The 22,788-nt window shown below is 40.9% G+C and overlaps 1 protein-coding gene across 4 annotated transcripts in view; it reads left to right on the top strand.

Moving 5' to 3' along the window:
* The window catches only part of ARHGEF26 (Rho guanine nucleotide exchange factor 26), a 128,191-nt gene that overhangs the window by 84,845 nt on the left and 20,558 nt on the right, over positions 1 to 22,788 (top strand). For all 4 annotated transcript variants that reach the window (XM_042955078.1, XM_042955077.1, XM_042955076.1 and 1 more), the window contains 2 exons: positions 1,514 to 1,603; positions 10,268 to 10,422. In XM_042955078.1, coding sequence (XP_042811012.1) covers positions 1,514 to 1,603; positions 10,268 to 10,422 — 245 coding nt within the window. The remainder of the gene's footprint in view (positions 1 to 1,513; positions 1,604 to 10,267; positions 10,423 to 22,788) is intronic.

Genomic DNA, 22,788 nt, shown 5'->3' with positions numbered 1-22,788 from the left:
CCTAGTTAGATTTCACTCTGACATGTCTTAATCCTTTCAGGATAGTGCAGTTTCAGATTCCTAGCCATGATCAGGTATACCCATCATTCCCTGCATCAGTGAACTCTTTAGGTTCAGACTTAAAGATAAGCTGTAACTGAAGATTGGGGTACCCTCCAAATCTAGAAATGCATTAGGCGATCATAAATTGTTTAAGCGTCCATCAGTAGGGGGTTGAATAAATACGTTGTGAAAAGCATATGATCACAGCATAAATTGCATCATATCACGTTCCTGCTGAAAGCCTGCTGGTAAGACTTTTCTCTTTGCACTTGGAATACAATCCAGATGCCTTAAGACCTTGTGTGCTTTGACCCTGGCCTCTAGTTCCATCTTGTGCCATCTTCATGTGTCAGGATCTTATACTTTCTCGGGCACACCAGCACTTTGCCATCGTATACCCTTTGCTCATGGTGTTCACTCTGCCTAGACCAATGCTGTGATGAGGTCTGGAAGGGTCTCGAGCACGGGAGTTTCTGTCTTCATGGAGTGTGGGGTTCCCCACCCTCCCAGTATGTAGATGTGTTCTTGTTCACCAACCTGGAGTTCTCTGAACTTCATAGTCAATCACCAGCCCTCTCCCCTCCCCAGAAGTCTGGTGGGGGAGGGTGTGGTAGGGCTGCAAGTTACAACCCTCTCTGTAATCACTTGGTTGGCTCTGCTGGCAGCTGGCCCCTATCCTTAAGGGCTTTCTGAAAGCTACTTCATTAACATAAACTCAGATGCGGTTGAAAGGGGCTTCTGATGAATAAGAAGACACCCATTTCACCATCATCGCTCTGGAGCTTTTGGGAACTGGGAACAGAAGTAAATATTATAACTAAAAATGCCCCTGTGGCTCTTGTAAATAGAAATTATAAGGACTGTAGGGACTGTGTGCTGGGAACTATGAACCAAGACCAAATAAATCTTATTATCAGAGGACTTTGAATGCGTTCAGTTTGTAGATAATTCAGTAGTTCTAATTACCCTGAAGTTCCTATCCTTGAAGAAATCACTCACCAGTAGTTGCCACCGAAGGTTTCTCTCTTTTAGCATCCTGTGCTCTGGTCCTATGCTTTACAGGTAACAGTCTGCTTAAACTTTGCCTTTGAAGTTGGTAGTCTGCCCCAGCCATTTGGACTGCGCATCTTCCCTGGGGCTGTGTGAGGTTTCCCTGGTTTCCCTGGCAAAGGAGAGGAGGAGGGGCAGAGGAAAGGAGCTGAAGGGTCCGAGATCAGACTGTGGGAGAGCCCTCAGAGGGCTCCTCCCAGACTTTTCAGGAGTTTTTTTTCCCCCTCTGTCCTCACATCTTAATACACCACCTCTAATGGGGTACAATGTCTTAACTGTGTAAAACTGTGAGTTCTTTAACTGTCAGAAATGAGTCTCTGGAGCTTCCAAAGTGCAAATTATTTCCTGTGAGAGATCTGCATTTGAAATTAAGGTTTCTCTCCTTGACCTCTTAACCCTCCTTATTATTCTGTGTTCCCAGTTGGTTCGACTGTGCAATGAAGGAGCTCGGAAGATGGAAAGGACTGAAATGATGTACACCATTAATTCCCAGTTGGAATTTAAAATTAAGGTATTCTCGTATTTCTTCATAAACAGATTTATTGCTGCTCTTGCCTATGTCTTATGTAAATAGAGGTAGTTGAGGGCAACAGAGTAGATAGGAATTTGCTTTTCAAAGAAGGGCCATAAATTGATTGCAGAGGGACTGGACTGACCAAGGGAGATAGATGCAGACGGACCAGGCAGCTCTCTTGCTTATGGTCACCAGATAAAGTTGCCTTTCTCCAGGCCACAGGTTACATGTTATCTAACTAGCACATTCCCTCCCACTTCCCTCCCCCAGGAAGATGCCAAATTTAGGGAAAAAGGTAGTTAAGAAAAATAGAATTTTGGAATGGAAAGGTGATTTCTTTAGTATTCTCAAAGTGTCCTGCAAAACAGTGGTATCCCGTGAATTGGATCACGTGTTCTCCTAAATCAGATAAGGACACTCCTCTTCCAGTTTGCCAAACAAAGGTTGTTAGTGGAAAGTTCTTTTCAAATTTGTTTTTCTTCCATAATTCTTTTTTGAATATGCGCTCCCTATTGCTGCTTGTCTGATACCACTTAGGAGTGGATGACAGGATGAGTGGAAAAGAAAATGACCATTAATGGCAAATAGAGGTCCCAGTCCTTTGTTGGCTCACAACTGAGTTCTTAGTGGATGTGAATGCTCACGATTGTGATTCTATTTTGTTTTGTAACTTGTAAACTTAATGAAGCAACTTAAAATGACTGGTCATATTTTTTCATAGTAAAAGTGCTCTTAAATTGTGCAGTAGAAATACAGTGATCATCATTTCATAGCCTTATGCAGAGAGCAGATTCTCTGCTATTATAGAGACACTGGTACAGTGTAACTGTATGCTTTTATTTGTATAAAAAAGGAAAATAAAGCCCAGAGAATACTTCATTGTTAACAGGGTCACTGGACTAATGGTGGTAGGATCAGGACTAGGGTCCATATATCCTGACTTGCAGATCAGTGTAAACTCCTTCACTAGAACATTGTGACTATAACTATTTAGATGTCGGAACATGACCCATAATTCTTAGAGCAGAAGGTGATAGGTACTTGCTAAAAACTCACACACACACACACACACACACACACACTCAGTTATAATATCTTCTACAGAAATTTATGGTAATTTCAAAACCCATCTTTCCCCCATCCCTCAAAAACGAACTTGTTTTTCTCTGTAATTTGTTGTTAAGTATTTTAGAAAATATGTCTAGAAATCAAAAGTTTTATCTCTTCTTTTTTTAAAGTTTATGTATTTTGAGAGAGACCGAGCAAGTGGGGGAGTGACAGAGAGAGGTGGGGGATGGGGGTAGAAAGAATCACTTGCAGACTCCACACTGGAGCCCTATGTGGGGCTCAAACTCACAAACCCTGAGAACATGACCTGAAACCAAGAGCTGAGTGCTTAACTGACTGAGCCACCCAGGTGCTACCTCCCCACCACCCCCTGCCCTGCCCATTTTTTTACAGATTATAAGTCCCTAACCAGTTTGATTTTTAAAGACGATAAATTCTTTACCTAACAATTTTTTTTTCTTCACTGAAAATCACTTGGCTTAAGATATCTTTTTTTATTAAAAAACAATTTTTTTTAAATTTATTTTTGAGAGAGAGAGAGAGAGGGAGAGAGAGCATGCGAGAGAGTGCACGAGCAGCGGAGGGGCAGAGAGATGGAGACACAGAATCCAAAGCAGGCTCCAGGATCTGAGCTGTCAGCACAGAGCCCAAATGTGGGGCTCGAACTCACGGACTGCGAGATCATGACCTGAGTGGAAGTTGGACCCTTAACCGACTGAGCCACCCAGGTGCCCCTTTAAGATAATCTTTTTTAAAAAAATATTTTTAAGGTTTATTTTTGAGAGAGACAGAGCGTGAGCAGAGAAGGGGCAGAGACAGAGGGTGACACAGAATCCAGAGCAGGCTCCAGGCTTGCTGTGACCACAGAGCCTGATGTGGGACTCGAACCCATGAACCGAGAAATCATGACCTGAACTGAAGTCAGACGCTTAACTGACTGAGCCATCCAGGTGCCCCAGTTGGCTTAAGATATCTTTAAGGTCTATTTCTCTAGAACCCAAAATTAATTTGTTATTGAAAAATGCTTACCCTAAGGGTCCTTAAAAATAAATGATTAACATCAATTAAGTTCATGAATTTTGGGTTGTTTTCTTTTGATTCAATGCTTAATATTATTTGCGAGGCTAAAGGAAGATAATCTATGTGTTGATTTATAATGAGGTGCTTAATTCAGGTCACTTAGAAATACTCTTAAAATCTTAGGATCTTATTTCTGTAACACTTTATGGACAACAATGGACATTTTTATTCTGTTCATTTTATATTTTTTATGAAAAAAATTTTTTTTAATGTTTGTTTATTTTTTGAGGAGCAAAGAGAGAGGGAGACACAGAATCTGAAGCAGGCTCCAGGCTCTGAGCTGTCAGCACAGAGCCCGATACAGGGCTCAAACCCACAAACCACAAAATCATGACCTGAGCTGAAGTTGGCCGCTTTAACCGATAGCCACCCAGATGCCCCTCAGTTCATTTTAAAGATGCGAAGATAGATATTGGAAGTTCAGTGATTTGTCCAAGCACATACATTGTTTCATCAAATTTTGTGAGCACTTTCTTTGTGGAAGGCAGCATGAAAACCAAAACATGATCCCTGCCCTCAAGGATCTAACAGTCTAATAGGAGACTACAGAATTACAGAGGAGTCAGCAAAGTCTACAGCTGTCACAGTAGATGAAGACAGTTGAGGGCACCCGGCTTTTTTTTTTTTTTTTTTACTATTATTTATTTTTATTGTTCTTAGAAGTTAGTGATTCATCACTTACATACAACACCCAGTACTCATCGCAATAAGTGCCCTCCTTAATGTGCATTACCCATTTAGCCCATCCCTCTGCCTACCTCCTGTCCAGCAACTCTCAGTTTGTTCTCTATAGTTAAGAGTCTGTTTTACTGTTTGACCCTCCCCATCTCTTTCTCTCACTTTTTTTTTTTTTTTTTTTTGTGAGAACACTCTCATGGGAAGGGGGTGGTCATCCCTACCTGTGAGGAATAGAGGGGTGGGGAGCACAACGTTGCAGCAGTCAGGCTAGGCTTCATCCCAGAGTTATGTTTGAGCTGAATCTTGAAAGGCGAGTTAGGAAGAGGCTTCTGGAAGTTAAAAGCAGGAGCAAATGCACAGGGCATGGCTTCAGCTGCTGTAGTCCAGCAACTGTATGTGTCCAGTGTGGGTAGGCATGAGGTGCAGGGGGAGTAAGGCAGAACCAGAACAGTAAAAAGCAGCTCATGTGGCACCTTGTGTGCCAAGAGGAGCAGCTGAGCAAGGTCATTTGGGAGAGAGTGAAAAGTTCTAGGCAGGGAAGTGACACTTTAGCGACATGGGAAAGTCCTTTTGAACTTATTCCAAATCCAGAAGTCATTGTTTTTTAATGTTTATTTTTTTTGTTTTTGAGGGGTGGGAGGGGCAGAGAGACAGAGGGAGACAGAGAATCCCAAGCAGGCTCCACACTGTCAGCACAGAGTCTGATGCGAGGCTCGAACTCGCAAACTGTGAGATCATGACCTGAGCCAAAATCAAGAGTTGGACACTTAACTGGCTCAGCCACCCAGGTGCCCCCCAAGTCCAGAAGTTATTAAAAAAAATTGATGAGTTCATTTGTATGAAAAAATTTAAAGATTTCTCTATAGAGGGCAAAAATAAAAGACATAAAAAAGTGAAAAGAGAAATAGCAAACTGGAAAAACATTTGCAGCTCACATATCAGATAGTAGATTAATATTTTCAACATATAAACTCAAAGTGATAAGAAAAAGATAAGGAAGACAGGGCATCTGGGTGGCTTAGTCCATTAAGCATCCAACTTCAACTCAGGTCATGATCTCACGGTTCATGGGTTCAAGCCCTGAGTCAGGCTCTGTGCTGACAGCTCAGAGCCTGGAGCCTGCTTCAGATTCTGTGTCTCCTTCTCTGCCGCTTCCCTGCTCTCTCTCTCTCTCTCTCAAAAATAAATAAACATTAAAAAGAAAAAGATAAGGACGAAAACCCATTGGAAAATTCCAAATTAGAATTTGGACAGCTGTATGAGCTTGGACATTGCTTTATGTCTCAGTTTTCTGAACCTTACAATGGGACTGATAATGGTACTTGCCCTTGGAGTTCTTGTGAGGATAAAATTAATTTACTAGATGTGAAGGACTTGGAACAGTTCTGTTTCATAGGAGGCAAGCAGTAAATATCATTCAGATTCTTGGTTGGAATAGTTTCATAGGCCTGGTGGGCATGTTGCAGTGCTGGAGAGTGAATAGGATGTGAGACTGTTTAGACAGATTTGGCTTTTCATCTAACAACCTTGGTGGGAGGAAGGGAAATGAGGGTTATAGGGAAAAAGTCGGTCACCAAACTGAGATCAGAGACCAGTTTGTGCCTCAAATCCAGTGTTTTTTCCACTAGACCACAGCTTTCTCTAGAAGTTGCCTCCACAGAGTTGAGGAGGATTACTTTTTGGCTTGTCATGGGAAGTTTGGCCTTATAAATAAATACATGGGGAAGTAGAGGATTGTCGGGCCACACCATAAGCTGTAAGTTAAGAGTAATTGAGTGGGATGGTGTTGTATTGGTGGGTGATGGATTTGCTGGTCATTGTTTGGGGGCCTTGCTAATAAGTAGAAGTCTAGGATATAGCAGACAAAATGCAGAACCGTAAGGTGTTAAAAAGATCACAGGAGACTCTTAAATGTAGAGAACAAACTAAGGGTTTCTGGAGGGGAGGTGGATGGGGCAATGGGCTAAATGGGCGAGGGGCATTAAGGAAGGCACTTGTTGGGATGAGCACTGGAGGTTATATGTACATGATGAATCACTAAATTCTACTCCTGAAACCAATACTACACTATATGTTGACTAACTTGGTTTTAAATAAAATTTAAAAGTGTATATCTATTATTAAAAAAAAGTCTTTGTGCTATGAAAGACGGTTTGGTGGTTTTTCAAAAAGTTAAACATAGGGTTACTATATGACCCAGCAATTCCATTCCTATGTATATACTCAAAATAATTGAAGACATTTGCTCAAATGAAAACTTGTACATGAATGTTCATGGCAGCATTATTCATAATAGCCAAAAAAGGGGAAACAACCCAAATGTCTATCAACAAAATAGGTGAATCGATAAATAAAATGTATATTCATACAATTAAATAGTGTTTAACCATGAAGTACTGAAGTCTGACACATGCTACCACATGGATGAACCTCAGACTTGAAAGTCCTGTACTATATAATTCTGTTGATGTGAAGTGTTCAGAACAGGCCAAGGTATAGAGTTAGAAGGTAGATTAATGACTGCCAGGGCATGAGCCGAAGATGGGAAGGCAGAATGGAGAGTGACGACTTATTGCATGTGGGGTTTCATTTTTTTAAATCTTTGTTTATTTTTGAGAGAGAGAGAGAGAGAGAGAGCAAGCAGGGGAGAGGCAGAGAGAGAGCGAGACACAAAATGTGAAGTAGGCTCCAGGCTCTGAGCTGTCAGCACAGAGCCTGACACAGGACTTGAACTCACAGGTGAGATTATGACTTGAGCTGAAGTCTGATGCTCAACCGACTGAGCCACCCAGGTGCCCTGGGGTTTCTTTTTAGGGTAATGAAAATGTCCTGGAATTAGGTAGTGATGATCATTGCACTGCATTGTGAATGTACTAAAAATCACTGAATTATATATACACTTTAAGATGGTTAAATGATGAATTTTATCTCAACTAAAAAACAATTTAGTCTTCAGTGGCTCTTTGTCTCACTGACCCATAAAATCAGTTAAATTTTATGCTGAGACAAGTTTTCTAGGAAAAAAAAGAATGGAAACTCTTTTCTCCATAGGAATTATTTCAGTACTTTTAAGGATATATTTTTATTCATGGATTTCTTTTCCAATGTTGGTTCTAGTCAGAGTTTCTTAACTAGAGGAATTCATTTATTCTGACTTTGGATTGTTTGGATTCTTTTCTTTGGATCATTTCAATAGTTTCTTCCTTTAAAAAAAAACAACACAAAACTGTCTGAGGGGCACCTGGGTGGCTCAGTCTGTTAAGCATCTGACTTAGGCTCAGGTCATGATCTCGCGGTTCATGAGTTCATGCCCCACCTTGGGCTCTGTACTGACAGCTCAGAGTCTGGAGCCTGCTTTGGATTCCGTGTCTCCCTCTCTCTACCCCTCCCCTGCTCACATTCTCTGTCTCTCTGTCTCTCTCTCTCAAAAATAAACAAACATTAAAAAAATTAAAAAATATGAGTTTAATCTTCTAACAATAAATTTTGAAACAAAAAACATTTATAACATTAGATTTTTATTTTCCAAAAAAGCATTGACTTCTTAAAAGCCACTATGGGTTTTAGATCTTTATTAGACATTTATTTTTGCCTAGTGGAATAGGAGGAATCCATAAAAATCAATCTATTTTAAAAACAATGCAGTTTAAAAAAACTTTCTTCTCCCATCTCCTACACCAAGAACAGTAGTAGGGTGGCATGTATACTGGAACTTAACCACAACACTGTCCTTGGTTTATCCTGTAGAGTTACACGAAATACAATGAAAGCCCTGGGCTCCCAGTAATTGCAGCCCTTCCCAGGACCAAACCCGACATGCGATCCCTTGTGGTGACCTCTTGGGTGTGCTGGTGGGGTCCTCCGGAGTTATCTAAGCATCTCTCTGTCTGTCTTTGGTCTTTAAAGTCTCAGCCATCTCAGTTGGATAATCGTTTGATTTGAAATTTGGGGGCTGGAAACTCCATGAGTTTCCCTTAATAGCCAGCTTTTGAAAGTTTGAGGTCAGCCATAATCTTTCATCTTCCTTTTAAACCTTCAGGAAAATAGTATGTAACTGATGAGCAACCTCCTTATAAAAGTCCCTTTATAAAAGTAAAAAAAAAAAAAAAGTGAAATCCTTTCTTAGCTCTTATTTCCTCTCTAGTATCTTCCTCTAGCTATTTTTATTCACTGTTCTCTGAAAAGGATGACATTTGGTTGGACCATACTACTGTACTACCGTTATGTTTTGTGTGTCCAAGAACTCTTGCTTATTCTATGGATACAGTTTTTTTTTTTTTTTTTAATCAGATTTTTGGCAGTAAGCATTTATGGTAACTTTAAAAAGAAAAAAAAAGCACCCAAGGATAAGGATTGTTCTTTGGCTTTGAGTTTTCCAGTTGGAAACTAGGTGCTGGGTAAAGAAAAAGCAGTATGTAATTCCTTGGATAGAGCCTTTTCTATGAGATTAAGATGGATTATTTTGGAAAAACATTGTTTTCACAGTCAGAAAGTGGCATGATGCCTTCAGAGATGAATTTCCATGAGGAAAACTGCTATAAACTTAAGAACTGGTGTTCTCCAAAATATGGCTAAGTAGGTAATCAGTAGACAAAATATAGTTTGTGGGGAGTTTTTCTTTCTGAATAAAGTCTTTTTAAAAAATTTTTTTTAATGTTTATTTTTGAGAGAAAGAGAAAGACCAAGTACGAGTGGGGGAGGGGCAGAGAGAGAGGGAGACACAGAATCCAAAGATGCTCCAGGCTGAGTTATCAGCACAGAACCTGATGTGGGGCTTGAACTCACAGACTACGAGATCATGACCTGAGCCAAAGTCAGACGTCTAACCAACTGAGCCACCCAGGCACGCCTTGAGCAAAGTCTTTTTATTTATTTTTTTTATTTACAACAATTTGTTTTTAATTTTTATTTTTGAGAGAGAGGGAGAGAGAAAGAAAGAATATAAGTGCGGGAACGGTAGAGAGAGAGAGAGAGGGAGACACAGTATCCAAAGCAGGCTCTAGGCTCTGAGCTGTCAGCACAGAGCCTGACTTGAGGCTCAAACTCACAGACCATCATGACCTGAGCCGAAGTCAGATGCCTAACCGACTGAGCCACCTGGGCACCCCTTGAATAAAGTCTTTTTATTTGTTATTATTTTTTTATTTAAAACAATTTTTTTAATTTTTATTTATTTTTGAGAGGGAGAGAGAGAGAGAGAGAGAGAGAGAGAGAGAGAGAACGAACGTGAGCAGGGGAAGGGTAGAGAGGGAGACAGAGAATCTGAAGCAGGCTCTGAGCTGTCGGTGCAGATCCTGATGTGGGGCTTGAACCCATAAACCTCGAAATCCCGACCAGAGTTGAAACTGGATGCTCAACCAGCTGAGCCACTCAGGCACCGCTGAATAAAGTCTTTTTAGTTCATAGATTGAATGCAGATCTTTTTCGTTTCTTAACTACAATAATCGTATATTCAGATTCTGATTTGTGGTATTTAAAGTAACTACAGTTGATACTGATGGATTTCATTTTGTGGCTTTTCAGTTTTAAGGGACTCCTTGTCAGTCTTCCTTTTCAGGTGAGAGTTAATGGAAGGGTAATAATATTTGGCTGACTCAATAAAATTTTCTCAGTGAGTTTTAGGTTTTTCATATTGTAAAATAATTGTTCTTTTTTTATTTTCTCTTGAAGAATGTAATGTACTTCAATAATTATATTTCACTATTATATACTTACAAGTAATGATGTATCCCATGATATGTATCATTTGTTTCGATGTGAGTTTTTATTTTCCCTTCCACAGTCTTAAAAGGACTTTAATTTGGCTTCATACACTGAGTTTTTCTCGTTCTGCAGCCTTTTCCTCTAGTCTCCTCTTCCCGGTGGTTGGTGAAAAGAGGTGAATTGACAGCCTACGTGGAAGACACGGTGCTCTTCTCAAGAAGGACATCTAAACAGCAAGTCTACTTCTTCCTTTTTAACGACGTACTCATTATCACCAAGAAGAAGAGGTAAACCCTTTTGTGAGGTTGCTGGCTGTACATCCAGCATTAAGGCTCTGTAATTCAAATGCCTTTTAGGGGTGATTATCCTTTAAAACTTGTGAGGTTAGACGCATAATTTCTACATGTGGAACCATGAAGGAAACCATGTTTCATTGTCTTCAAATTACATCCACAGTTAAGACTCAAATCATTGTCAACATCATCATCCCAGCCAACCTCTGTTGAGCTTTTATAGTGTGCAAGCCACTGTTCTGAGCATTTGACACATTTGTGTTGCTGGATTTTCACCAAATCCCTGGGGAGGTAGCACTCTTATTATTCCCCATCAGCTTTTTTCAAACTTCGTCTGCCATAAAACTGTTTTATAAAACAAACAGATCAAAGTAGCTCCAGCTCAGAACAAGCTGGGATGCAACTCTAGTGTTTGTAACTTAATTTAAAATCCACTGCTCTTAACGTTTTCTGGTCTAGAAAGTCTCCCTGTGACTGGGAAAATGTACACCAGTACTTCCTTCTGAAGGGACTAAAGTAAATCATTTGGCAGAATGTCCCTTCTTACTTTGGACTTTTGGTTGTATATTCATGTTCCGTTGTAGGAAGACATCCGGGAGGAATACTGTACACACTTTTTTTTTTTTTTACACTATTTGTTCTAACTATCCCTACTCTCACACACACACACACACACACACACACACACACACACACACACACACACTCCCCTCGGCTCTGCCTTTAGCAAACATTCTTCATAAGTGTATTCAATGTATATAGGATTGTAAAGTATTTTTCTACTGGTCCTTCATAAATATTCTGTATTTTCTAGAATATGAACTTAGGGGAGAAACATACATCCGTGGTGTGTTTCCACATAGGAAGACCAGGATGGTGGGCTGAATTACTGCCATATAATAGGAGTGTGGGCAGTAAATGGAGTCCAGTTTAGACAAGATGAAGAAGAGAATCATGGTAGCAGACTTCTATGGATACATAAAATAAATGTACAGATGTATCATGAGATAGTTAAATTCTCCGTCTGAGTTGCTGACAGTTTAGCTTGAAAATTCAAACTAAATCAAAACAGAGTTTGAGCTTTCCTTTTTGCTCCTTTTAATCAGACTGCATTATGACTTATTTCACTTGCTTGGCTGTCTAGCTGAGCTGAAGACGATGAAAAGCCATCATATGACTATGATAAATACATAAAGATGTCGATTAGTGTTTTTCATACTTAGGAAAATAGTGTTTCCGTAACTTCAAGAAGAAATGATTTCTCATACCTGCGGAAGTGTAAATAGTTCTAATAGCTGAGTAGGTTTTTATAAATAAAAATTGGAGAGGGGTTATAATTTCAGGTTTTTGTGTTTTGTTGGTATCCTCTGAGATAGCATGTTTCTTCAGGCTTTCTTTGAGATGTCTTGTCTTTAGGGCAAGTAGTTCTGTGGGACTCTTTAAATGCCATTGCTCTGGACATTTAACATCTTCCAGCTGTTGAAATATTTGTTCTGTCTCAATGGACCAAAAGCTTTAGCTAAACTTCTTATTTTAATGATAAAATATACATTGACAGTATGAAGCCAATTTTAAATATAAATGTACCTTTGATAATGATGTCTTCAGTGACTTGATGAAAACATTAAGGGTATTTAAACTAGTAGAATACAACTTTTACTCTCGAACTTGACTAGAACTACCCAATAAAGGCAGACATTTGACCTTCAGAATTAAGGTATATACCATTCTACTTAGCAGTGTACTTTGTCCTCCACAGCAGATTCTGCCATTACTGTATAAGGAACCTTGCTTTCCTAGCTCTCTCACATTTATTTGCTCGGGTATGTTCAAACTTGTCTTATTAGTAAATGAAACAACAAAATCTACAGCGCCACGGGAGAGGCCAGCCTTGGTACCTAACTTTGCCTTTACCCAAACTGGGATTTCTTTTGCCCTTACCAGTTAGCTCATCATATTTCTAAGGTGCTCTTGACAAGGAGAATAGCATCGGAGGCTCAAGTTGTTTATGACCCGAATACCTGGTGAGGGTGACAAGCAGACCACAGAGACTTGATAAACAGGCTTGGTTAAAAATGTACAGTATGCGCAGCCATATTTACACTGTTGCTTCAAGGAAGCAAGTGCAAATGCTTCGCATGCCAGAGGCAGCAGCGAAGGAGATACAGCAGCTTTGAAGAAGGCAATAATTTCGGCTTGGCTACAAGGTACAGATAAAGGATACTTACGTGTGCCAGCCTCGTAGGACCCATGCAGCCACCCACTGCCTAATTATAATGCCAGGGTTCAGCCAAGGGGCTTAGCTGCTGGGTCTCCAGTGGGTTTCAGCTTCAGGGAGGCTCCTGGCCACCGGGGGAGGGCAGTTACTCTTCCTCCTCGGACCCAGTCTGGCAGATGGTTTATGCTGAGCTCGTTCCACAGACTGCCTCGTGTGTGGCCTCCTCCGCTTCACGGTGCGTGTATTAGTGCTGGCGCTTGCAGAGCACTTAGCGACCGTGGGGCTGTCTTGTAGGTCAGGGATTTTCACCTTTTCTAGCATATCAGAGGAGGTTTATGGGGCACCTGGGTGGCTTAGTGGGTTAAACGTCCGACTCTAGATTTCGGCTCAGGTCATGATCTCGCGGTTCATGGGTTTGAGCCCCGCATCCGGCTCTGCACTGACAGCACGGAACCTGCTTGGGATTCTCTGTCTCCCTCTCTCTCTGCTCCTCCCATGCTTGTGTTTTGTCTCCTTCAAAAAATAAATAAACGTTTGGGGCGCCTGGGTGGCTCAGTCGGTTAAGCGTCCGACTTCGGCTCAGGTCATGATCTTGCAGTCTGTGAGTTCGAGCTCCGCGTCATGCTCTGTGCTGACCGCTCAGAGCCTGGAGCCTGTTTCAGATTCTGTGTCTCCTTCTCTCTGATCCTCCCCTGTTCATGCTGTCTCGCTCAGTCTCAAAAATAAATAAACGTTAAAAAAAAAATTAAAAAAATAAAATAAACGTTTAAAAACAAATAAAATATCAGAGGAAGTTTAAAGTCTCCATTAGCCCTGGGATGTTTGCAGATCACTGTATTCATAGACTGTCCTACCAGATTCCTGCAGGATATGTGACCAGATAGACTCTTCTGGATGAGAAAGTAAATTCTTCGGTGGTTGAAGCTTTGACTGCGGGGTATGTGGGTACTTCTAGAGCAGAGTTCTCAAGTCGGCACTGTTGAGGCCACACAGTTCTTTGTCACAAGGGCTGCTCTGTGCTTTGTAGGTTGTTTTAGCAGCATCCCTGGCCTCTCCTTGCTAGCAGCACCTCCTTCTCAGTGGTGACAACCAAAAAGGTCTCTAGACATCGTCGTGTGTCCCTGGGGTGCCAAATTGCCCCCAGCGGGGAACCACTGTACCACAGTCATGGCAGACTGTGAACCAGCACAGTAGTGAAGGTGTGCAAACCTATCAGACCTGACACAGCCGTGACAGGAATATTGTAAGAAAGGAATAGATTGCCAGGTTAATGAATAATAACTCATTTGTGCCTTATAATAACTTATTTATGATGATCGATTACAGTGTGTAGGCTAGACTATACCCATGAACAACCTTAGAGACCAAGTAACTGTAGTCTGGTCTCTAGTTTTGAAATGTAAAAACTGAACCTAAACACTTCACATTCTCCAAAGCCTTATTTTTTTAATGTTTATTTTTTGAGAGAGAGAGAGAGACAGAGACAGAGTGTGAATAGGGGAGGCGCAGAGAGAGAGGGAGACACAGAATCTGAAGCAGGCTCCAGGCTCTGAGCTGTCAGCACGGAGCCTGATGCGGGGCTCGAATCTACAGACTGCGAGATCATGACGTGAGCCGAAGTCAGACGCTCAATTGTCTGAGCCACCCAGGCTCCCCAGCCAAAGCGTTATTTTGTAAGGTAGTTAACCACCTTATTCTCATTCAGTGCCTTATATCTGGCTTCAGTCTCCCCTCCCAATTTCTTCTGAGACAAAATGCAGATCCCCCTCTGTTCGTTTTCATCGGCTGCGGTAGCAAAGTGTGACAAACAGGATGGCTCAAGACCATGGGAATGGATCGTGTCACAATTCTGGAGGCAGAGGTTTGAAATAAAAATACTCGCAGTTCCATGTTCCGTCTGAAGTCTCTGCAGAGAATCCTGCCTCACCTGTTGCAGCTCCTGGTGGCCCCTGGGCTTCCTTGGCTTACAGTAGCGCAACTTCAGTCTCTGCCTCTGTCTTCACACGGCCTTCTGTCTGTGTCCCAGTGTATCTCAAAATCCCTCTGTCCTTATAAGGACGCCAGTTACTGGATTAAGGGCCTACTCTGCTCCAGGATGATCTCACCCTAACTTGATTACATCTGCAAAGACCTTACTTCTAAATAAGGTCCCATGTACAGGTCTCAGGGGCTAGACTTTTCGAGGACACAGTTCAGCTCTCTACATTGCCCAGACCATCACCACTGTTGAATTATGATTATAATCAGATAAAAAAAAAAAAATGTGCCATAAGCCAGTTCTAGAACACACCTTTTTTTTTTTTTTTTTTTTTTTTTTTAACATCGATGGATGATGCCATTTCTCATAATTTTGGAATGTCTTCATGGTCACGTGACTTGAGCACCTATATTTTGAGGGCTCCTAGGTCACCTTCATCCACATTTTCTCTCTCACACCTGTTCCTTGTCCAAAGTCTCCCCTTCCTTTGTTCAAGCCACCTCCATGCATCCAGGTGCTCCTCAATAAACCCAAGAGATTACTTTGGTTCCTTGTCCACAGGTGCTCCCCTATCCAGCCAATACTGACCTCATAAGCAGCCCGTGAAATTGCTTTTCTCCTCTCACAGGGCTACTGCCCTTGTGGAGCCACCTTGAATTCACCTGTGACACACACCTGACTGGAATCCTGCCACCATCCTCCGTCCACTTTACGTTCCACAGCCAGAGTCTGCTTTTTATCTTCTTATTTTAGTTTTTTAGAGTGTGCTGTTTGAAAGGCACATCTACTCAGTTCATCCTTGTAGATGGCCCTTCTATGGCCTTACCTTGCACTAGCCTCACTGAACCCCTTTTTAGCCACCAGGACCTGGCACATGTTTCTTTGCCTGGATTCTCTCCCTCCCCACTGATCCACTCCACCCAAGCCTTTTCTAGGCAAAGCCCTTTTTATTCTTTAGGTCTTCAGTTAATTGTCATACCCCCTGGGTGCTATGATCCAGTCCTCTGGAGTGGGTTCAGTTCTGTTGCTTTATGGTCCCATAAAACCCTGTACTTTCTCTGTGGTAACATTTGTGTTACTGGGTGTTCATATCTGTCTTGTTGACCTTTGTATCCTCAGTGCATAGCCCAGCACCTGGCCCATAATGATCATTTATAAATATCTGTTAAATTGGAACTGATTGTGTAAATATAAACAGTTTGAGTGAATGCATTACTCAATGGGCAGACCCCTGCATTCCATCCCCAAGCTAAAATTACTTTGAATTCTCCCTTATTTTAAAAGATGATTTTTTTTTTTGTATTCTCCATTACAGATTCCTATTTATTTATTTGTTTGTTTGTTTATTTGATTTTAGAAAGGGAGTGGTACCTCAGTGGCTCAGTCAGTTAAGCGTCTGACTTCAGCTCAGCTTATGATCTCACAGTCCGTGAGTTCAAGCTCCATGTTTGGCTCTGTGCTGACAGCTCAGACTCTGGAGCCTGCTTTGGATTCTGTGTCTCCCTCTCTCTCAAAAATAAACACTAAAAAAAAAAAAATTCAAAGAGAGAGTGCAAGCAGGAAAGAGGGGCAGATGGAAAGGGGGAGAGAGAGAGAGAGAGAGAGAGAGAGAGAAGCTATCTTAAGCCTGACACAGGGCTTGATCCGATGACTCTAGGATCCTGATCTGAGTCAAAATCAAGTGTCAAATGGTCAACTGACTGCACCACCCATGTGTCCCATTATATATTAACCTTAATTAACTTTGGCAAATACAAATCTGGACCTGTGTTTATCACGTGGCTTTTCATATCTCTGAGCTTTACCTATAAACTTACCCAATAATGTCACATAACCTCAATTTCAAAAACATTTAGGACTGTATTTGCAAAACTGCTTTATAGAGGAAGTGTTTTCAGACCTGCTTTTATTTTGTACTATTGTATCAATTAATGTTTTGAGCTGTAAGTAAAAGTATAGTTATACCAAGGAGTTTAAGTAAAAAAACTGTTCACTTATCTCTCTGTCTCTGTCTGTCTCACACACACACACACACACACACACACACACACACCCAAGTCAGGTGAGCTTGGGAAACCCTGTGTACTCCATTTCTCTTTGAGAGATTCAATGTTGGATCACTTAGGAAAGCTTTTTTTTATATGTAACAGAACCTTCAAATAACAGTGGCTCAAACACCGAAGACATTTACTTCTGTAGGCAAACATGTGACTAAGGGGAGGCAGTCTGGGTCCAGGGTCGTGAGTAACCCAACCCCATCTCTTCTTCACCTGCATGCAGCGAGCTCTGTTCACTTTTCGCCCCCATGCATATAGCTTCAGGGCTGCAGATGGTTTCTGCAGGTCCAAACATCATGATTTCATTCAAACACCTAGCAGGGAGGCAAGGCTGAGAAGGAAAGGCTGACCAAAGGGACTCCTTCCTTAAGTGGCTTTTCTTTTTTATCAGCAGAGGAAAACCTTTCCCAGACAGTGCCCGGGAGGCTTCTTATGTTTCATGGGTCAGTCTTGGGTCACAAGACTTGTCATCAGTAGAAGAGAGGCTGGGAACGCCAGCATAAGACAAAGGGGAACAGGAGAGCCATGATTGTTCAGGTTCAGCCATGCTGCACCCCCTGCGGCTGGACACACTGGGACTTGGTAGACAAGAAGCAGGGGAGGCTGACAGCAGATTAGATGATAGACAGTTCCAGCCACAACTGGGAAATCATCTTTTCCACAGAACACTAACATACAAGTAGTGTGGGGAATAAAAGAAGAGCTCTGTAAAAGAACTAATGCCTTGCCTTTCAGATAAATGCAGGAAGGGGGTGGGGCATTAGTTCAAAGAGGCCGGAAGTGATTGGAGACTTAGAACCCACTTCCTTTTGGCTGGTGTTAGTCATCCAGCTGTGGCTCATGTGAGTATCTTGGTAGTACCTTTTTGTTCCCACCAGCCCAGATGTGTCCTCCAGCATGTTTGAAGCACACAGATATATGGCCCGGGTCTGGGTGTCCTGCACAACACCAAAAGAATGCAGAAATCTAGTCTAGTCTTGTTATCTATAACAAGAAAGTATAGTAAGTATAGTCATGTTCTGATTTGTGTTTTCATTCTTCTCAATTCTCTGCCCACGAATGATCCGGCCCTGATGTTTTCGGGTACTCCCTGCAGTTAGGTGAGTTGTAATAGTAATAATGATAACAAGAACCCATATTACTGAGCATGTACAGTACTCAGAGTGCATATGCAACATACTCTCGAGTTGCTATAGCAATGTAGTATTAGTATTTCCGCTTTACGACTGTGGACACTGAGGCAGAGAGAGAAAGGCTCTTCCAAGGTCTCTCAGAAAAGACTCAGGATTCTAATGAGTCTCTGACTCCAAAGCCTCCTCTCTAAACAATTTCTTTATGTGCATTATGTTTTAACTTTATTTTTCTAGAATATTTTCACCTTTCCTCATCCTGTAATGTCATTGGGGAAATACAGCCTAGAAGCTTGCACCTTTTATTTTGAGAAACACCCTTACTAATCTTAGGAGAAAATTAGAACCGGTACCAAATTGCATTTGCGAGCTTTCCTCTGCGTTTTAGATAATCTAGCATCAGAGTACAGGGAAGAGAGTTTCCTTTTTGTAACATTTCCTTCCTGAGGACATTTAAGGCAGTAGGTTTTCATTTCCTGATTCCTGGTTCCATAAATGTTACATATATTGACATAACTTGAACTCTAAGACACATTACAAATCCTGAGGGCTTAAAAAAGGATTTTCTATAATGGATTACTACCAGATCATGATCCACAAGTTCAGGGACTTAAGTTAGAACTTGAGTGTTCCCAAGCAGTTTGAATGCCCAGTGGCTTAAAGCTGTGCAGGCTCCCTGCAAAGGGTCACGGCCTGGCTTGACCTCGTTTTGAGTTTTTCCATTTTGAAGTCTTTCCTATTATAGAGAGCTCAAGTCACCTGACATTGTCTCTCTTCCTCTGCAGGATAAATTTCTTCCTCAGGAAATTAACTTTTAGGAGAATCTTGGATAAAGATTGAGTGGTTTGAGTATCATTTCCTCTAATTTGTAGGAAGAGTTGACACTGCTGTTCAATGTTGAAAGCTGTGGTGACTGGGAAGCACAATATCAATGTCTGGGGTTGAGTAGAACTGGGCTCAAATCCTGGCCATGTGACCTTGGGCAAATTACTGTTAATCTTTTAGAGCCTCAGTATTATCATCTGGAAAATGGGTCTAACGGTTCATCATCTTCATGGAATTTCTGTGAGAATTAAATAAGATAATGCACATAAAGACAGCAAATAGTCTCTGCTAAGTGACTGATACATGCTGAGTATCATTATTATTCCTAGTCATTGTATTTTTCTCTAAGGATCTTGGCACAAATTAAGTTATTGCCCTTCTTCTAGATTATTTTACAGTTTTAAAAAATGGTTTGAGACCGTTAGCCATTGCTATACATCTGAAGGTTGTGGTACACTGTGGAGTCAGACATGATTTATGGCCTCCAATACATGATCTTAGAAATACACGTGTTTAACTCAGTGCCTCTCCCTCCCCGTTCATGTCAGATGGCAAGGATAACCATTGATCTACGTTTATTCCTTTATAAGTTGATGTTACTCATGTGTACACTTCTCTAGTATCAATTGTCTTGCAATATCCCTCACAACTGATTAGGAGACAGTATAAGTTTGTGGCTGAAAAAAGTGAATTCGGTGTATTTTTTTCCTTTCATTCAAGGAAGCCAGTGGAAGTAAACCTGAATATGAAGATTAGTTAGTAATTTGTAGTAATCCTGTTGCCAATTTAAGAGGCTGCCTACTTGCTCTTTAGAGCTTGCTTAGTTTAGTTATGCCAGAGAGAAAGCTTCAGGAAGGTGGTAACAGCCTCTTGGACTTGCCCATCTCCTTTTTTTTAAGGACCATGGGTTCAGGGCATCCCATGGGCACAGGGTCCTGGGCTGTGGAATCTGGAGATCGGTGTTGAGAGGAATGAGGCCTTTCTAGTCCTGTGATGCGTCACTAGTCATGTTTTTTGGTGACCATGAATCACAGCAGATCCTTATCTTACCAACAAGTGTGGTCCTTACAACTATTTGTTATATTCTTGACAGTGAAATAGCAAGCATATGGCATGTTTGTTAGTCTTCAGAATTATTTTGAAGGACTGAACAAGTAAGACTGAACTCGGTTTCTGGATAAATACCATGCCTTGTTTTGTTGGAGTACTTGCCACATTATGAATTTCTTGAGATACGTATTTAGTTCAAGTTGTGCTCTGTTCACTTGCCCATTTGCAAAGTGCATGCAATTATCAAGCCTTGAACAAAATGTCAAGCAATTGAAATGCATGATCTGTCAGGAAAATTAAAAATAATGGCTAACATTTACTGGTTGTGAGTCAGGCATGACTGTAAGAACTTTACTTCCAACAAAATAATATATGACTTATATTTACAAGTAATAAATATATTACTGTATCACTTAGTTCTCACAACAATCCAAGGAGATTGGTATTATTATCCCCATTTTACAGATGAGAAAGCTAAAACACCAAGGGGATCAGTAATGTGCTCAAGATCATGAAGTGAGTAAGTGATAGAATTGGGATTCTCACCAGGCATTCTAAATCAAGTCTCTACTCTTACCTGTTGTACTACACTTCATTACTTTAAAATTGCACATTATTTCACTAAATACTTGTCTGTATTATTCTAAAACTAAGCTTTAAAGTTTAGTAAAATCAATGTCAGTCATGTGACATAATGTTTCAATCTCTTAACTCAAAATAAATTTCAGTATAGACCAATAGTCTCCATTCCAGAAATGTTAACTAGGGTATTTTTATTCTAGTTAAGCACAAGATCAGATATGGGGATTTAGAAATCATGTTTTCGGAAGGAGAAGAGAAATTAATGGAAATTTGCACCAGAGGAATTCATATGTGTGTCTTAAAGGAAAATAGGAAGAAACTCTGATTTTATCAAACCTCATCCAGTCGTGTGAATCAACAGGCGGGGAGAATGGCAGAGCCATTATAAATCCTGAGAGAACAGCAGGGGTCTAGGAGAGGATCTTGGAGAATGACCCAAAAGGAGGATGACTTAGAAATGTTACACAGGCATGAGAAGAGGAAGGTAGAGTTTCAAGATGTCACAGTACTCCACATCATCAAATTTTGTAGATGTCAAGAATAGTTGTGAAATTCAAGTCATTGGGTTTGGTGGGATGCTGGGCCATGCTGGCCTTGGGGAGCAGTTTCACTGGCACGTAGGCACAGGGTCTGAGAAACCAAAAATGCAGGCAGTGAGTAGCTCAGGAGACGTCTGTCTTGCACCAGCAGATTCAAATGAAGGTTTTTCAGGACAGGGCAACTGTGTGCATGTTTTAAACGAAGTCTCTGGAGCTACTTACTGCATAGGTAAAAAATAAACATAACTATCTTGATGTATGCAAAAAATCATATTGTTTTGGATAATTCATTGATTGCATCAATTCTTTTAAATTTAACTCTTTTATGAAAAGAAGAATTGGAGGTGCTAGTTGGGTTTCCATCTGTCAGATTTTGGCTATAAAAGAAAGTCCCATACCAATGGCATGGTAAAATATGAGACAACTCCTAGGGCTGAGGAGCAGTGGGTTGTGGGAAAGCTGGCCTTCACAATCAACCCTTCCCCTCACTTCCCCCATCACATCTTTCCTTTCATATGTATGGCTCCATCTTGGTCAACTAGCCTATTTCCCATTCCTGGTCATCCTTATTATGTACTTAAAGTAAAAGGTTTGCTAATAAAGGTTAAGTTGAGAACTCTCTCTAAGGTATTTGCATGTTTAAGAGTACCCCCCACCTCCAATCACAAGGCAAGTCCAGATGGGTCTGTGCCTAGGAGAAAGACCTGTTCTGTCACCACCTCTTCCTCATGACTCTTAATGGACCCAGAGCTTGGGTCCAAGGAGATGATCCTGGTTACTGAATGAGATTGGGATCCAAATTTTTTTTTTCTAGATGTTTCTTCAGATGTTCCACTATTATTTGTTGACTAACCTGTCAATTTCCTACAGATTTGAAATGTCACCTCTACCATGTCCTAAATTCCCAGATGTGTTTGGATGAGTTCATGAACCCACTCCTCTGTTTCACTAACTCATCTGTCAATTCATCCCCAGGCCCAGTCTTCGAATTACTGTAGTTTTACAATATGCTTTTAATATGTCATAAGACTGGATGGCTCTCATTCTTTTCCATAATCTTTCTGACTGTATTTACGTGTTTATTTTTTGTACGTTTTACGATCAGCTTGACTGTTCCCATTCTTCACCACATCCCAAAAAACCCTGTTTGTACTTTGTTGTGATATGATAAAGTTCTATTTTAATTTAGAAAGAATTGGAACCTCTGTATATCTGATATCAAACTTCTGTATCCACTCAGGCTTTCTTCTGAAGTATAGCAGAAACTGTTTTCATATAGCAGAAACCTGTTAGGTTTAATCCTAAATATTTTATGGGTTTTGTGGCTCTTATAAATAAGATGACTTACTTGATTACATTTTCTAACCATGTGTCAGTCATATATAGAAAAGCTTTTTGTTTTGTTTTTTTGTTTTTTTTGTCTCAACGCAACTACTTTATTGAATTCACTCTTACTTTGTAGTATCTTTTCAGGCAATGATGTCATCTGCAAATAATCCTTTTTCTGTAGGTCCAGAAAAATTCCATTGTGCAATAGTCACTTCAACTGTACCCTTAAACATTCACAGACACGATGCATTTATTATTCTTTGTTTTTCTTATCAAACACTAACATACCTGTCATCCAGATATAATAGACATTAACTTTTTGCCATATTACTGTCAGATCATTCCTTTTTAAACAAAAAAGCCCTGATGTAATACTGCAGGTACATCCATAGTATCTCCACCATCATCCCATCTTCCTCTTCCTCCCCAGAGTAACTCCTGTGCTGAGCTTGGTATCTGTCCTGCTACACTCACTAATGCATATGTATATATGTGGCTTTGGTATTTTAAAAATGTGTGCCTGTTGGGGCGCCTGGGTGGCTCAGTGGGTTAAGCGTCAACTTCAGCTCAGGTCTTGGTCTTACGGATTCGTGAGTTCAAGCCCTGCATTGGGCTCTGTGCTGACAGCTCAGAGCCTAGAGCCTGTTTTGGA

The sequence above is a fragment of the Panthera leo genome, chromosome C2, assembly GCF_018350215.1.
Source record: "Panthera leo isolate Ple1 chromosome C2, P.leo_Ple1_pat1.1, whole genome shotgun sequence".
NCBI classification, from domain to species: domain Eukaryota; kingdom Metazoa; phylum Chordata; class Mammalia; order Carnivora; family Felidae; genus Panthera; species Panthera leo.
The sequence above is the reverse complement of the archived record's forward strand: the minus strand, read 5'-3'. Positions and strand labels throughout refer to the sequence as shown.